The sequence below is a fragment of the Pollicipes pollicipes genome, unplaced genomic scaffold (assembly GCF_011947565.3).
Source record: "Pollicipes pollicipes isolate AB1234 unplaced genomic scaffold, Ppol_2.1 Scaffold_1600;HRSCAF=1878_pilon_pilon_pilon, whole genome shotgun sequence".
NCBI lineage: Eukaryota > Metazoa > Arthropoda > Thecostraca > Pollicipedomorpha > Pollicipedidae > Pollicipes > Pollicipes pollicipes.
In genome coordinates this window covers 22,166,276-22,183,391 of record NW_023595962.1, presented here as the reverse complement: position 1 = coordinate 22,183,391, position 17,116 = coordinate 22,166,276, and the positions used below count along the sequence as shown (strand labels likewise).

The following is a 17,116-nucleotide window of genomic DNA, read 5'->3' as shown; positions in this document are numbered from 1 at the left end:
GTTTTGTTGACATGTTAACATGCTCAATGATGCGCCGGGCGTCTGTCTGCAGACTGGGAGCACGTATGGGCACCGCCGAAGGCCCAGCTGGAGGTGGGAAAGGAGCAAAACTTCAAGGTGAAGAGAACGTTGGAGGTGACGCTGCCAACAGCCAGTCGACCATGTAGTCAAGACAGAAACTACTCAAGGCCTAATGTGAGTGGAGGTGAGGTGTGAAGCAGTGGGGTGAGGCGTGAGGCAGTGAGGTGAGGTGTGATGCAGCGAGGTGAGGTGTGAGGCAGTGAGGTGAGGCGTGAAGCAGTGAGGTGAGGTGTATGATAGCCATGCTGTGTGTTCGGCGGCATGGGGCTCACAGGCTTTCTGACAAGTGGTCGCAACGCAACAACAATGACATGACCAACTAACCCTCGGCCTGATTTTCTGTTTTTCATAACACGCCTGAGCAGAAGATTGACCCCCATGGCGTTTGTTTGCAAGCAAATTAAGATGAAGTTTAGCTAAACACTACTGAACTTATCAAAACGAGATATCGCGATTGGGGCCGGTTTTGATGTCGTCAGATCAATAACTGATCCCATTATGGCTGGCCAACGGTCGAATTTTCCAGAGCGTCGCACAGTTTTCAACCTTACAACGTCTTACATCGCAGACTTTGCCTTGCGGTAGCATGCAATTTAAGCAGACGTTTTTTGTTCAACTCCGAACAAATTGGTGTCCATTTTCATAGCTTTTGGGCGTAGATTTATGACACATGGTTCCCTGACGTAACAATCTCGTCCCGCAGCGAGCGCTCCGCGTCATCCTCGGTTGCCGTTTGAACTCCCGCTCAGGCCGTAGATCGTCGTGAAGTGTTTCTAAAAAAACACCGCTGCTCCGAAACGAAATTAATAAGGATTACACTGTTGATGTCAAAACACGAGCAACAGATGCCCTTTAGTCTACTGAAAGTATAAGTTAGATCGCACGACCTGCCGGAGAGGTGTCCTCAAAGAACCTTAGAGGGGTGTATCACCCCCACTATTAGAAAGAGGGCTGACCCGTGCCCAGCCGGGGGTAGTTGACTCTACCCGTTTAAGGCCGTTTAAGGCCGTTTAAGCACCGGCCAAAATGGAGGCTTGCACCAAAACAAAATTCTCAGCACCTCTTCATCTATCAATTTGACATGCCTCGTGCCAGTTTGAAGTTTTGATCAACCAAGATCAGCAACCCGTGTGGTATCAAAGAGGTCGGCTTCATAACCAAGATCAGTAACCCGGGTCATACCAAAGAGGTCAGCCTCATAACCAGGATCAGTAGCCCGGGTCATATCAAAGAGGTCAGCCTCATAACCAAGATCAGTAGCCCGGGTCATATCAAAGAGGTCAGCCTCATAACCAAGATCAGTTGCCCGGGTCATATCAAAGAGGTCAGCCTCATAACCAAGATCAGTAGCCCGGGTCATATCAAAGAGGTCAGCCTTATAACCAAGATCAGTTGCCCGGGTCATATCAAAGAGGTCAGCCTCATAACCAAGATCACTAGCCCGGGTCATATCAAAGAGGTCAGCCCATAAAATCTTTGACCACGCATAACGCATTTGCGGGTCATTTGCCATCGTTAAAACTTGTTATGACGTGAGAGCATGACAGCCACTACAGTTTACTCATTTCCGATTTTCAGAAATAGGAGTTCATTGGCCTGAAGTCAGGTGAGCCTTTGCTGTTTTTCGTAACTAATTCAAGATTGTACTCATTTTATGTAGTTTTGGCATTTGTTTGTGAGGTGTATGAAGAGTACCACTTTACTTTACTGGGAGTACTTTATATATGAGGAGTACTTGCGCGCATGCAAAACTGTTACACGACCGCAAAGCACATGACCTTGGTCAGGTCGTGACTTGTCTGTCTGGCTGCCCCCTGCAAAACACATGCTGAGCTCAAAATATGCGGCATCGTTAAGTAATTTTGGGCGACGTATAGTTTGAACGATCCGATAAAAGCATGTTGTGATATTAAAAAGTGCAATGAGGTCACGAAAGGTCATGTGAGAACATACAATGCCAAATAACGTGATACAAGGCCAATGACCCGTGTTGCCAGCAGCGAAGAGTCTAGATGAACGAGTGCGACACGTGTAACCACCTCCTTATTGGTTCCGTGAAGCTGATGACGTCTTATTTAATGCATCACCGTAGCTGTTCTCACTTTGTTACAACTACCTCGTCCAGCGTCGAAGGGACCATGTATCACGTGCACAATCGCTATGCGATTTTGAGAACCTGTGGAAGTACAACACACTTTTTCTGACCACGGTGAACGCATTGCACTGGTTACATAGACCAAGTTAGCGCTTGAATCTCTTCTCGCTCGGATGGTTATAAGTTTGACATATGTCGACCTCAAATCACCTTTAGGTCATCCTAAAATACGTTTTTGTGTCTAAAATATAAATAATAATTGCACCTGATCAAACAAACTTAAAAGCGCATTGTGAAGAAAAGAATCGCTCTTGCAGGCTACTGGTAGACCCATTTCGAACGGCAACCTGATCTGACTTAACCCTTGCTGGGAAGCAGAAATGGTCCGGAAATGGCCTTACGGTCAGAAATGGCCTTACGGTCTTAGCGCTTTTATTGGTCTTAACGCTGTTTTCCGTGTCCCCGACACCCATTTTGATGTGATAACAGGTTTTAACCACATCTATCTGAGCGCCCATTTTTGGCTTTTCGTGATTTCTGGTGACCTCATATTTGACCTACATCAGGAAATTTGGTGTGTATTCTTCATGATTTGATGAGACGTTTAAAACGACATTTTTGCTTGGTTCATACAGCGTCTTGGAAGATGGAGATGCCAGTGAGGGGGGGGGGGAAGTCAACTTCCCCCCGGCCAGTCATGTTGCTGGACGTACCATTTACTAGGGGCCGTGCGGCGCCGGTGATCGCGCCCTCCCGATGACACCGGAGGAAAGGTGGCCAGAAATATGAAATTAAGTAGCGCATTTAAATATCTTTTGAACGCCTGGCCCTGTGAAGCGAGGTCGCGATTGCTTATTTAGAGAGTAAGCTCATATTGCGCATTGCCACAATATCTATACAGATTCTCCCTTTGGCCCAAATTAATTTTTGCTGTCGTTTGTGTCCTGACGTACCGTCATTTCGTTTTAGTGAAGCGTCATATTCTTCTCAAACGGCCGTCGTAATGCATCTGAAGAGCAAAATGATACTGGGCAATGACAAAGTGACGTTACCTCCTCAAAATAACGTGACGCCATTAAATGCCAAAACGCCTTGGTTTTCAAGCAAGGCTTATGTTCAGAGGTGATGATGTTTTGCTGTGACTTGTCGGTCAGCTATGCATATATACACATGCATTCCTCATAGCATATATGCATATATATATATATATATATATATATATATATATATATATATATATGTGTGTGTGTGTGTGTGTGTGTGTGTGTATATAACATGCGACATATACACATATACATATATATATATATATATATATATATATATATATATATATATATATATATATATATATATATATGTTATGAGGAAATTTAGCTTATATTTAACACGAGCTCGGGTGCAGGCAAGGCCATTGGTATGCAGGAAGCGAAGGGCAGGCCATACCCGTCAGCGATGACGATTTGTAGAAACCTGTGAAGCTGATGGGACGACCAAGACGTAGGGATGCAGCTTTAAGATGCTTCCCTCGATAATTAGACAAGTTTAATGAATTACATCAGGAGTAAAACTGATTCCATTGCATGTGAGTCATATATCAAGTTCAGATAAAGGCAAAACCAAGCAGCGTTTTACTGGTGCGCTTTTTTGTTGGCAGTTTTACTCCCAGTTATAATTCTTTGATAGCATGGACGTCAACAGAAGCTTAGTTAGAATTCGTAAAAGTGAGGGAGATAACTAACCTAAAACTACCGTCATCAGCCTCTCGCTCTGAGGAACACCGGGGGTAGTTATTGAACGCTGATTGTAACTTAATAAACACAAATGAGATGGAGGGGGCTTGGTCATTTTGGCGTTCTTTAGGCCGCATAAGATTACTGACATGATATGAACACGAGGGATTTTTGCTAAGAAAATGTACCTAATTTAAAGCTAGTTGGGTGAGGAGGCCTAATGGTACCTTAGGCACCGATTTCGAATTTCACATTGTTTGACCTGAAGTTCACCAACTAAGACCTAGAAATTTGACACAAATGACTTCATCAAAAGTGCTACTCAATGCTGTAAATTTTGTGTATCTAGCTATATTAGCAATTGAAATCTAAATGACGTGGTATCTACACCCGCCCAAAGGGTGTAGATATGGGGCATGTTTCAAAAATATACTCTAGTGAAACCTCAAAACTAGTTATGTTTAATAAAATGACACTCGGTATTGCCACTGCATGACTGTTAAGCTATACTGAGAATATCAGTTTTTGATTATTATCGTGTCCAAATTATGCTGTCAACGTCTTGTCACAGCACTACGCGTCTTTGCAGCGCAGCCACCGTCGTCATGGCAACTCCCGTGAGCACCTCTGCCAGTGTGAATAAAAGAACGTTTGTGATGAGCGCAGCGGGCAAGGGCATGTTACAGAGAAGTTGGTTGGTTGAAATCCGAACCCGAGAATCACATCGATCATGTGATGCCCCAGCGACGAAATAAAAGCTGTAGTGTAACGTTTCATTGAATTCTCGGGAAAATAGCACCATGTTTGGATATATTTTTTTCTACGCAGTGCGTTTCAAGCTTTCGTGGCAATTATCATATACACGGTTTGGCACATAAGTGTGTTGCAAACATTACGGAACACACACGCTAGAAAAAGCAGAGCAAACGAAATGTATTACTTGCATAGTGCTTACTTGCTTGTACCTTGCTTGTATTACTTGCATAGTACCAAACATCTGGTATAACAATAAGCGAAAGGAACACAGGGGTGGGGTGCTCTCTTCATCCTGCCAACGTGGGGCGTGTCAATCTTCGGTCACGCCGTTTTACTGATCGATGCGTTACAGCGCATTACAAATATCACATCATATAACTATAGGGCTAAAACTATATACAGTTATATTTAACATTATACGAGAAACACGCCTGTCTAGGTTCCGTGTCACTACGAAGCATGGTCTCGAAGATGTCATCGTGTAGAACTAAACAAGTGTAATTTTCTTCCAAATTAAACCTTTCACCTGACGTAATGCGGTTAATTATTGACCTACAAAATAACAGCAATTACCAATCGCAAGACCTGACCACGTCCAATCTACTGGCGTTTTCTGTCAACCTCTATCCTGAGTAGTTTGGGGACGGCAGGGGTATCACATTAGCCCCTTATCGGTCCGCGTTATGAAACACGACGGATCAGGGCGAGGGTTGAAAAGGCGCGACCAACGCTTTGGCATGTGATGGAGAACATTGAAACTTGAGAGGCCATTAACTCTTACGTTGAAATAATGGTCTACCAGTTTACCAGGAGATAAAGGTTAAGAAACGTTAAAGGAAATGTTGCACGTTTGTATGGGGTTTTGAACCGAACTGAACCCAGGCATCCAAAACCTCATAGTAACTGCAATCAAATCCTGTCATTCCACTGGCCATACGGCAATCAACGTCAAGACAAATGTAATTGTCGGATCGTTCATATTTCGACTTCGTGAGAGCGATTTCCAGCAATAACGGCAGCCAATTGGCTCAATTGTAATGCCAGTTATGTAAGGTTGAAACACGATTGGTTGTTTGGAATAGAGCCCTTTTGGCCAGAAATTATCATTTCAGGGCTGTAGGATGAAGGAGAATGGAAAACGGTGGGAAAGATCAACATGCACCTGAGGGAGGGGGGGGGGAGGAGGGGGGAGGGGGTGAACCGCCTAGCCTTAGCCCGCGCAGGGACCGCTATAAGCGTGTGCTGGGCGTCCGGTCGGGGTTCCCCCTCCAGGAGGGCTCCCGGCCTACTTGTGGCTGACGCAGGCAGCCTGTCCGGACGAGCGGGGTGTCACAAGGATTCCGGATAAAGCAAGGCAGGGATTAAGAGGATCGGAAATTACGGTTTATGCTACAAAATTCCAGGAGTTTTAAATTATTCCTTCTTATTACCGAAAACAAGACCTGCGATGGGATAGCTTAACAATGGCGCTGCAGCCGAGAGTGTGCGTTCAAGTCAACGTTTTTAACTCACCGGTAAATGTGCAAAAACACCATCAGAAAAGGCCAAACCACCAGCACATGACAATATTTGGCTCAGTCAGCACTTCCAGCTATTGTTTCGATGATGGCATGTTGCCGAAAAATCAACGCATCTTTATCTCCGTTCTTCTGGATTTTCTTCGAGGAATAAGGCTCTTACTACAGTATTATGTATGTTGACAATGGTCCTCGCAAATACACTTAACAGCTTACAAACCAAAGGCTATTTATCCCAAATAACGAACATTTCAGCTTTACATGCTGAACACACTTTCAGCTCACATATTTACAAAACAATGGCACATTGCGTCATAAAACTTACACAGACATAATCCTTATTGAATTTTTAGCATTGTCTGTTTCGAGCATATGTCACACGTTGGGATATGTTAATGTGACAGTGTCGGTCCGTAGCCCGCGACCGGCAGATTCGTTGGATGCGGTCTGCCGCCCGTGCCCGCAGTGACCGGCAGATTCGTTGGATGCGGTCTGCCGCCCGCGCCCGCAGTGACCGGCAGATTCGTTGGATGCGGTCTGCCGCCCGTGCCCGCAGTGACCGGCAGACTCGTTGGATGCGGTCTGCCGCCCGCGCCCGCAGTGACCGGCAGATTCGTTGGATGCAGTCTGCCGCCCGCGCCCGCAGTGACCGGCAGATTCGTTGGATGCGGTCTGCCGCCCGCGCCCGCAGTGTCCGGAAGACTCGTTGGATGCGGTCTGCCGCCCGCGCCCGCAGTGACCGGCAGATTCGTTGGGTGCGGTCTGCCGCCCGCGCGCGCAGTGACCGGCAGATTCGTTGGATGCAGTCTGCCGCCCGCGTCCGCAGTGACCGGCAGACTCGTTGGATGCAGTCTGCCGCCCGCGTCCGCAGTAAACCGCCGTGAACTGGCCCTCAGAACTGTATGAGAACTACAAACTAACACTGCTCGGGAAACTAAATGCCAGAGACACTGTTTTGATGTCAAAGCCCGCGCAACAAATGTCCCGTAGGCTACCGAAATTTGGAACCGGATCACATGACAAAGCGAAGAGATAACCCCCGAGCACCTTAGGGGGTGGGGGGGGGGGGGGGGGGCGGGGGACCGCATCGACCGCTCTTGACGAGCTCACTTTAAACTATTGGTGTACTCTTTAAGTGAAGAATGCTGTTCCAGACAGCACAACTCTCTGTTTAGCACATGTTCCCTTCAATGCGTCGTGATTTGATTACGTCATCGTACCTTGCACAATATTGATTAAGAGCCAATTGACGGCCGCGATATCGGGAAATGGCACTCACGAACGCCACATATGAAAGCCTCGACAGTTTTTTTTGTCATGACGTTCATGTGTCCTCGTCAAAAATATAGTTTATATATATATATATATATATATATATATATATACATATCATGACGTTATTATAACGTCATGAATGCTAAGGTCAATTTAAAATGCTCTCCCCGATATACCTTTCACCATTTTCGCGGACGTGTAGCTTAGAAACTAGAGGGGCTTAGATCTTAAAAAGGGCAGGATTGTGAAGAGCACCGTCAGGTCTTCAAGATGGCTATTTCGGATCAAAATCCCATATAAAAGTGGAACAGTCCCTTTTAAGCCAAGCACTCGGCTGGAGGACGAGGAGGGGAGGGGGGGGGGGGGGGCAATGGTCGTGTGTTAAGCTCCCTGTGGCTCCCTCTAACTCGCGGCCGGCTCCGCCGGCAGTGCATGCGCTCGTGCTTGTTCCGGACGCTGGGTGAACTGGGCCCCGGCTGCCGGCTGCCCTGGATGCCCCTCCAGCTGCCCGTCTGCGGCACGTCCGAGGACTACCAGGCGCTCTTCAACTACACCCGCATGTTCTCCCGCATCCACATCGTCTGGCAGTACAGCGGAGACCAACTGACGGGAAACAAGTACTATATGGCGCTTAAGAGGTGAGAACTCTTACCAACAATCAATTTCTTTCTTTTCATTCGATTCGAGTGAGAGAATGCAGCGACGCGAGTAGGGACTGAGGCTAAAGGTTGTAGATAGTAGCATTTTGTTTTTCTTTTTCATTCCAACATTTTTGGACAACGTGACTTTGTTAACGCTTTTTAGAGAACGGCACATCTGGTACATTTTTCCTCCTTCTCTTACCTCTGGTGAGACCTGGCGATAACGGTGGAGATGTAATGACGTTGTACGTCATAGCGTCAACGATGATTAATTGCATGGCAGTTGTGAATATTGGGCTCATCTCGATGGTGGGCAGCCTACCAAAACAGATTATTTCCGGTGTCGCTAACGCCGCTGAAGGCGGTGCCGCGGCGTTGGGACCGCAGGTCCACTCCCAAATATCATGTTTACACTCTGAAGTCGCCAGAAGTAAAGATTAACAGGGTCCCGTGACCTTGACTGTTGTGTCAGGTATACTCAGGCCAGATGACAAGAATATGAACTGACGGGATCCTCGCATTATCCCGTATTTCCATGCCGAAAAATATTTCAAGGACCTAAGCCCTGGCCTCGTTAGGGCGTCGGAGGGTGCTGCGCTGATACGCTGTATTGGAGTCAGCTGACAAGTCCAGTGACTCCCTGACCATGTCAGGGCGTCGGAGGAAGCTGCGCGGTCACGCTGTAGTGCAGTCAGCTGATTCCGCTGTGAGCTGTTCACGTCTTGACAAATAAATAAACACATGTCCGCCTCACTCGCTCAATGAGAGTCAAAATATATCTAATTGGTCCGTTGTAACACACATGCTTATCACAGGAACTCCCAAGAATACACAGGTCTCTGGCCACGTGCGCTCGGTGCACGTTCACCGATTGCGGCGTCGCACGTTTGCACGTATGTTCATGTATGCACATGTCGTTTTCCTAAGCTGTTATGGTTACCACACTCTGCCCGCCCGCCGCCGCTCGGCGTGCGGGACGTTGAAGTGCCTCTGTTGTACTTTCGTAGCGTCTACCCGCCGCCGCTCGGCGCGCGGGACGGTGAAGTGCCCCTGTTGTTTCTTTCTTAGCGTCAACTCGCGGCGTCATACTTTATGTTGACGGCTGACTCTGCACTGGGGCGCTGTCGCTCACGCTAGCACCGGAAGGCGTCTCAGTGGAGGATGGCGTGCGCGGGCTCACTTACAGTTCGCAGGATTCTCGATGGGCTGCTATTCGGTACCCGAGCACCGCCGTCCGCTCTGGAGGAATTTGTAATGCGGGACCTCACGGTGCATGTCACCGCCTGAACTCGAGCTGAATGGAGCAGGCGCTTCGACGGGGTGAAGGTCTTACTTGTCACATACACTGTCCTGCATACTTATCAGATATGCTTCGCATTGAGCTAGCTGACGGAGAGGGGCCAGATGCATGGTCCTACATATCTATCAGACATGCTTCGTTCTGAGCTAGCTGACGGAGAGGGGGCAGATGCGTGGCCCTACATATCTATCAGACATGCTTCGTATTCAGTCAGCTGATGAAGACGGTCCAGCTGTATGGCCATCCGGTTTTTGCAGTTTAAGACGTAAGTGTTATCGATGCCTGGCAGGATCGAGGACGTCTGCAAAGAACGATGCGTCGAGCAGTGCTACAAGGAGACCATCACCCTCTCGATGGCGGACCGGCTGAACCACAAAAAGAACGCCACGTGGGTAGCACTCAGCATCTCGGAGGGTTTATACGTCTCCCGCCAGTCCGTCGCCTATGACTCACAGCAGGTGAGGAGACACACTCAGGAGCGGGGAGGAAGTTGGTCCCATGTGTGTTCAAACCCTGACTGTTCCACGTGGGGAGCTCGGCCTTAAATCACGCTTGTCCCACGTGGCGGGCTCGGCTTCGAATCGCGATTGCCCCACGTGAGGAGCTCGGTTTCGAATCTCGGCTCAGTTGTCTCACGTGGAGAGCTCGGCTTCGAATCTCGATTGTCCCACGTGGGGAGCTCGGCTTCGAATCTCGGTTGTCCCACGTGGAGAGCTCGGCTTCGAATCTCGGTTGCCTCATGGCCCCTGAGCGTTAATATAGCAAATGCGGTCCCTGGCGCTCCACGTAAGGACATGACGAGTGTCGCGTTCCCTTATAAAAAGCAAATCCTGATTGCGTCCTAGTCCCAGAGTCAAAGGGAGCATTACGCATTCGAAGGTATTGAGGTAAACATCGAGTATCGTGAAAAGCTCATTGGTAACTTTGGTAAGCTTTAATAACTTTGCCAAGATACTAAATATTATTTTGGTAAGTCCAAAATGCTGCTTTAAACATAACTTCACCGTTTATTGAATGTTATACCCGCTAGGCACCGTTTGACAACGTCATGGAACGTTCTTATGACGTCAGAGTCGCTGCCAGACTGGCCGTGTCAGAACTGCCTCAGTAGAGAGCGGTCTGACTCACTTGTACTTCAGTTCGTCTCACGGTGGCTTGTTAATTCATCCGCGAAAGCCAACCAACAATCGTCATGTCCGCGTATTTTGGCGCTTCCCGTGGCTTCTTTTATACTTCTCCGTGATAGCATGGCTTTACTTTACCTGCACTGCATTCTCGGTTATCGCGCTTTTCTGAACCATTCCATTTTAAGGCTCATTTCAGTCATAGCTTGCTGAGCTGCGCAGATGTTTGTTTGATGTATCACAAAACGTGCTTTGCGACCGAAACTGTTATAGCCAACAGCTGTCTGTTGATACGGCGATTTGTGCCGATTTGTGCTGCACACACGAACAAACAATGGTCACATTTGCTTTCCCTTTCGTCACACAAACACAAACGACTCTTCCGAAAACGAGGTTATTGCGACTTTTCTACAACGGCTTACAGCTCTGAGCCATTTCCAATTAGGCGGCGCGAAATGACCCGCTGTGAACATCAGGGAATTATCTTGAAAATCGCTGGGCCAGTTTAAAACCACATACAAATGTAGAAACAGAAATTTAGACATGGCCACTGCAGACCGCCGGACCACATAGCCGCGCGCGGTATTGTGGGTCACGAAGTGATGTAAGGGAGTGCTCCACATTCGACGAGTGAGGGCATCGAGTGGAAAGCGGGACATAGAAGCCGTTCCCCAACCACGGAAAAACTATCATCGGGCAAGTGCTGTTGTGGGCAAGAATGAGCCGGAGTTCCCGGCTCTTCACGCTGGCGCCGCCGTTCGGAACATCAGGAAATTCCAGGCATTGAAAGCCATACATGTCCGGAAATGCGCGAGAAATAGAGCAGGGCAAACACGCAATTGCTGTTAACCACGGAGCACCACGGAGCACCACGCCCACAGTTGTTGCTTCATCATGCAAAACCGCCACGAAAAAATCGACGTGGAAGACTACTTTACAAGAACAGAGCATAACCGAGATGAGTGATGAGTGTATGTTGGGAATGAATATGTTGAGGCATCAAATGCATGAAGTTTGTGTGGATTATTTAAAGGAAGTTTCCAATTTTAAAGATATTGCAGCCAGCAACAGTTATTATGAAATAGGCCGATTTATAACTATTGGCATATTTTACGTGGAAAAGTCTGCTGTAGACAACACAAATGTTTGATTAATTGAATATGCTCTACACCTAATTGTTTCATTACATCTCACCATACACGACATCAATTGAGAGGCAACCTACGGTCCTTATTCATAACAATAATACCTACGAAGCCAGATATGCACGATTCGACAATTACATTTTCTTAGCCCTGATCGAAGCATGACCAAAAAAATGGTAGGATTTGAAGGACGTTATTATGACGTCATAGATACCTGGGTGTCCTTGGAATAGTCTCCCCGAGAAGGCCTGCACATCTTCGCGGGCGTATAGCTTAGAAACTACAAGGGCGTAGGTCTTAAGAAGGGCAGTGTTGTAAATTGCACCGAATGATCTTCAAGATGGTTATTTCCATTCAAAACATTCTGTTTTTAGTGGAACACTCCCTTTGAAGCGACTCATCCGCATTTGCATGGGCTTTTGAGCAGAAACAGCCATTTTGAAGATAATTCGGTTCAGTTCACAGCCATGTTCTTTTTAAGTGCTAAGCCCATCCTGTTGCTGAGGTACACGCCCGTTAGGACGTGCAGACTTTTTCGGGGAGACTGTTTCAAGTTCACCCAGAAATTCACGATGTCATGAGGCGTCACTAAAATCCTGCCATTCCTTTAGCCTTGGGGAATCAAGACCGAGTCCTGGAGTCGTTCATGCTTATCATTGTCGAGTTGTCCATATCTGTCATTCGTGAGCACGATCTTCAGATAAAATGGCAGTCAACTGGCTCTCAATCAACATCGTGCAAGATACGTTGACGTAATCAAACCGTGTCTGCTCAGGAGCATAATTACTAACCAGAGAAATTGTATTTTCCAGAGCTGTCTTTTCCACTTCCAATTTACCAAGTGTTATAAGTGAGCATATTTCATCATATCCTACAATTGATGTAGCATCATCAAATGTGAAACATTCCCTTTAAGGAAGACGGGGGTTTCTGGGTCGAAATCTAGCGGGTCCTGGCCAATGTTCTTCCTGTCCTCGCTGGTCGGTTGCGTGGAATCACTTCCCAGCATACCTCGGGAATAAGGACGGTTAACTTTATTCGGTGCATCTGTTTCCGTTCATGTCCCATCCAAATACTACCACCAGCTAGACGGTCGAGATGCGACACCGTGCTTAATGGCGCATGGACTATTACCGGAAGGCAGCCGTTCATGGTGCCTGACCGGACTTTCCGGGCCTTAAATACCCCGGCCACCCCCTGCATTCTAGCTCTGTGGCTCACACGTGTGAGTTGATGTTGGGCGTGCTGACGTCATGGCGTGCCGAGCCATGTGCTCAACATCATCCGTCCCGTATGCCAACCAATGGGCTCCTCATGATACATCCGCCCATGTGTTCAGGCGTGCTACCGGCAGCCAGCGATGCTCCGCCCATTTGTTCAGGCGTGCTACCGGCAGCCAGCGATGCTCCGCTCATGTGTTCAGGCGTGATACCGGCAGCCAGCGATGCAGAACACCGGCGGCAGCTGGGCAGCTGCGCAGCGCAGCAACCGACCATATTAGCCCCTTCCCACCCACAACAGTACGAGAGCTACATTCAGCGTGTCACAGTCTGTCCCTGCCCACCCACCCATAAGTCTGCCCCCACCGACCACATTAGCCCCGCTCCCCACCCACAACAGCACGAGACTACCTCGAGAGTGCCACACAGTCAGCGTGCGTCGTCCACAGCACCCTGGGAGTTTACAAACCCAGCCGGGTGCAAAATCAAAATCATCAGTAACAAAGCGCGCGACATTTGTTGCGCGCCATGGTCACGTGGTCGCAGCTTCCTGTGATTGCCCGTCACGGCAGGAGTCCCGTGAAATCACTGCGTTTTTTTTCCAGATGATGTCTGACATCGGCGGCAACCTGGGTTTGCTGCTGGGCGCCTCGGCCATGACACTGTACGACGTACTGGAAAACTTCCTGCGCAGGTGTTGGAAACGCCGCTGCAGCAGCCTCAACACAACCCGTGACCCCGTCTTCAATATCGGTCCCGACCGTGACCTCGGTCAGGTCAAGGTCGGCCACTCACGTGACCCGTCCTATATCGCAGCCAAGGGCGGAGAGCTGCCGCCCGTTGTTCGAGGTTTACCGGCAGCGCGACCAGGCGCCCATGTAGCAGGGTGCGCCGGGCAGGGTGGTGCCGACCGTCTGGATGCGTGATGGTGGTCCGCCTGGATGCGGACCGCGATTCGGGGTCGGTGCCTGATGAATCCCCTGAGCGGCTGTGCATTCGTTTAACGGCAATGCGCGGTTCACGGCAGTGCAGTTTATGCGGTGTTCGGTTCACGACCGTGCAGTCTGTGCGGTGTTCGATTCACGGCCGTGCAGTCTGTGCGGTGTTCGATTCACGGCAGTGCAGTGTGTGCGGTGTTCGGTTCACGGCAGTACAGTCTGTGCGGTGTTCGATTCACGGCAGTGCAGTGTGTGCGGTGCTCGATTTACGGCCGTGCAGTCTATGCGGTGTTCGGTTCACGACCGTACAGTCTGTGCGGTGTTCGGTTCACAGCAGTACAGTCTGTGCGGTGTTCGGTTCACGGCCGTGCGGTCTGTGCGGTGTTCGGTTCACGACAGCACAGTCTGTGCGGTGCTTGATTTACGGCAGTGCAATCTGTGCGGTGTTCGGTTCACGGCAGTGCAGTCTGTGTGGTGTTCGGTTCACGGCAGTACAGTCTGTGTGGTGTTCGATCCACGGCAGTGCGGTCTGTACGGTGTTCGATTCACGGCAGTACAGCCTGTGCGGTGTTCGGTTCACGGCAGTACAGCCTGTGCGGTGTTCGGTTCACGGCAGTACAGTCTGTGTGGTGTTCGGTTCACGGCAGTACAGTCCGTGCGGTGTTAGGTTCATGGCAGTGCAGTCTGTGCGGTGTTCGGTTCACGGCAGTACAGTCTGTGGTGTGTTCGATCCACGGCAGTGCGGTCTGTACGGTGTTCGATTCACGGCAGTACAGCCTGTGCGGTGTTCGGTTCACGGCAGTACAGTCTGTGCGGTGTTCGGTTCACGGCCGTGCAGTCTGTACGGTGTTCGGTTCACGGCCGTGCAAGCACTGTCGGCGCAGCGGTTTCACGCGAAAACATGAGCCCGTGGCACAGCTAAAGACTATGGCCGGTGCGCTATTGAGTACGCCATCGGTTGTGTTGGCGATATGCTTCGCTCACCTTATCACAAAGTAATATTCACACATACACACATAATCTGCGATATCATTGGTGTTTGCTTTGCGTTGAGGCGTCGTTTCACTCCTTGTATATCCATGACTGCTTTTGTGTGCGTAAATCATTATGTGTGTTACTTCAAGCTCGCGCTGATTTGATTGTCAGGCTTTCAATTTGTAGGACCTATGTGACTGCAGTGACATTAGTGAATAACGATACCTTGTTAAGCCTAGAACACACGTCTTTGTTTCTTATGGCGTGCGTCACTGTTCGGTGGAAAGCACAGTGCGACCTCTAGCGTCATTGTTTGGAAGTATATAAGAGACGGACATTGAGCAGCTGATGACCCAGGTCGTTGTTAGCATGCGTAGACTTGACATTTTCTTAGCACCAGCGGGGTTCATATTATTATTTTAATAAATGGTCTCTGCCTCTAATCACACTTACTCGCGTTCTGCGGTCCACAAAAAAAAACACTATTGAAAGAGAGCAGCTAACGGAATCATAATGCAGAGCAGTTACAACGGTAACACAACAATTTGTTCTAAAAACCAATTGCCGTTAAACACGAAGCAAACGCAAGCATAAGATAATGAAAGTACGACAACCGCTGCTACGGCACGGTAACATTCCCGTTCGCTGGAGCGGTAACTCATAGCCCCAGACAGGTTGCCTGAACGCCTGAGAACAAAGCAGGTGACCAAGCAGCAGGCTTTCAAATCACGCCACTGGCCGGCATTCAGCCCCCGGCAAACTGCCGAGCAACACGCGCGCGCCCACTTCGATATTTATCGGCGATTTGTCGGGCGAACAGTCCCACGGTGACTGTTACAACAGTCAAAACATTACAACAGTCAGAAGGTGACCGTTGTAATGTTTTGAACGCGCTGCGATTCCGAGACCACACGCCCGGGCGTGTGCAGGAAATTGCCGATGCCGGGGGGAGGGGAGGGGGGGGGGGGGGGAGGAGCGGGCGCTCAGCTGAAAGGGCTCGATGCGAATCCGATTTACGCGCTGCAGACCACGAAATTCCTTTAGTAGCGTTTAGTAGCCACATCACACTTTCCCAATCTATTTGGTTTCACGTGTCCGCCTCGAATGTTAGCTGTAAACATTTATTCACGCGCACATTGCGTGCGTCATGAATTTCATGCCTTAGGAAGCACATGCCTTGAGTGTGAATGCACCTTGGCCAAAAAGAGCGCAAACGCTGTAGCCGACTCGTGGGAATGCGGGCGTGCTGGTTTGTGAGACGGGACCATGGCGAATGTGCCCTTCGCCAAGTGCGACTTACCAACGGCCGCCACAGCTATGTCGAAATTTAGGTAGACGACGTCCTGTCGTTTTCACCTGTGTTTTTGCCCCGCGATGTAAATATTTTTTCTGCCCTCGAAAACGTGTTTCTATGGAAAAGCATCATCCTTCTACATTGCCGGTATCAGCCACGGTCTACAAACTGACACCACTCTTCGTTCTACGCGGCTAAAAACGGCAAGTGTCGACCGGCTGAAGCAACGACCGCACACAGGAAGCGAGCGAGTGACATTACTCTGCCGGGGTCAAAAGTAATAACGCTGGGCTCGGACGGTGGCACTGTTCGTCCAGGCCGCACGTGGCTCAATGTGCGCTCTCACGCCACCTTGTCCAGGGTAGCCGATGACAAAATATGAAGGCGTGCTTATAACCCACGAAAAGCTCGGTGGCATTTCAATTTATGTGGAAGAGATATGTGGGCTTAGCTGCACGAATGTCTCATTGGGTGAGTACACACTCACTTGTCATGTCATGTTTGGAGAGTTGAAATACAAGTGTTTGATGGTGAGTGGAAAGCGCTGAATGCTTCTTTTGAGATACTTATATGCATTTAGGCCTTAGGGCATTAGAAGGAAGGAATGCAGGAGCATTCGAGCGTTCCAATAGCAATAGCAATAGCAATAAACACTGCGCTTGGCGTACTAATCTTAGGAAGGTTAAAGCCGCCAGTAGATAGGCGGTAGGCGCTATCCCACCTACCGTAGCTGGTATGTACGGTGATGGCTACGCGGGTAGAGGGTGGCTTATACTTAAGGATTTGAATGGACGCGCTGGAAAATGCGTGACTTTTTGTGATAGAAATAACCAGTAGAGAAGGCTTTTTGTGTTTATTTCAGCATGACCCTGTACATTGGCCGGGACAAAGCCGGTGGGTTCGGAAAGGCAAAGTGTTATGCTGGCAGCCCCTAAATACGTTGCTGCATAAAGCAAACACGCTGGTGGGTGGCGTAGACCAGAGCTACCACTTTTAATATTTGGAATAATCGCACCTGCCTC

At 49.0% G+C, this 17,116-nt stretch overlaps 1 protein-coding gene across 1 annotated transcript; it reads left to right on the top strand.

Annotated features, from left to right (window-relative positions):
* The first annotated feature begins 126 nt into the window (after positions 1-126).
* Positions 127-15,197, top strand: LOC119091388 (uncharacterized). Its single transcript, XM_037214160.1, has 4 exons — positions 127-195; positions 7,887-8,095; positions 9,688-9,856; positions 13,493-15,197. Exons 2-4 carry the CDS (start codon positions 7,890-7,892, stop codon positions 13,811-13,813), a joined length of 696 nt encoding a protein of 231 aa, XP_037070055.1. The 5' UTR covers positions 127-195; positions 7,887-7,889; the 3' UTR covers positions 13,814-15,197.
* The last annotated feature ends 1,919 nt before the right edge of the window (positions 15,198-17,116 follow it).

Excerpts from the sequence above, each read along its gene's own strand:
- LOC119091388 (XM_037214160.1), top strand. The coding sequence starts at position 7,890 with ATGCGCTCGTGCTTGTTCCGGACGCTGGGTGAACTGGGCCCCGGCTGC. Across the intron at positions 8,096-9,687 it reads TACTATATGGCGCTTAAGAG|GATCGAGGACGTCTGCAAAG; the intron begins GTGAGAACTCTT and ends GATGCCTGGCAG. Across the intron at positions 9,857-13,492 it reads TCGCCTATGACTCACAGCAG|ATGATGTCTGACATCGGCGG; the intron begins GTGAGGAGACAC and ends TTTTTTTTCCAG.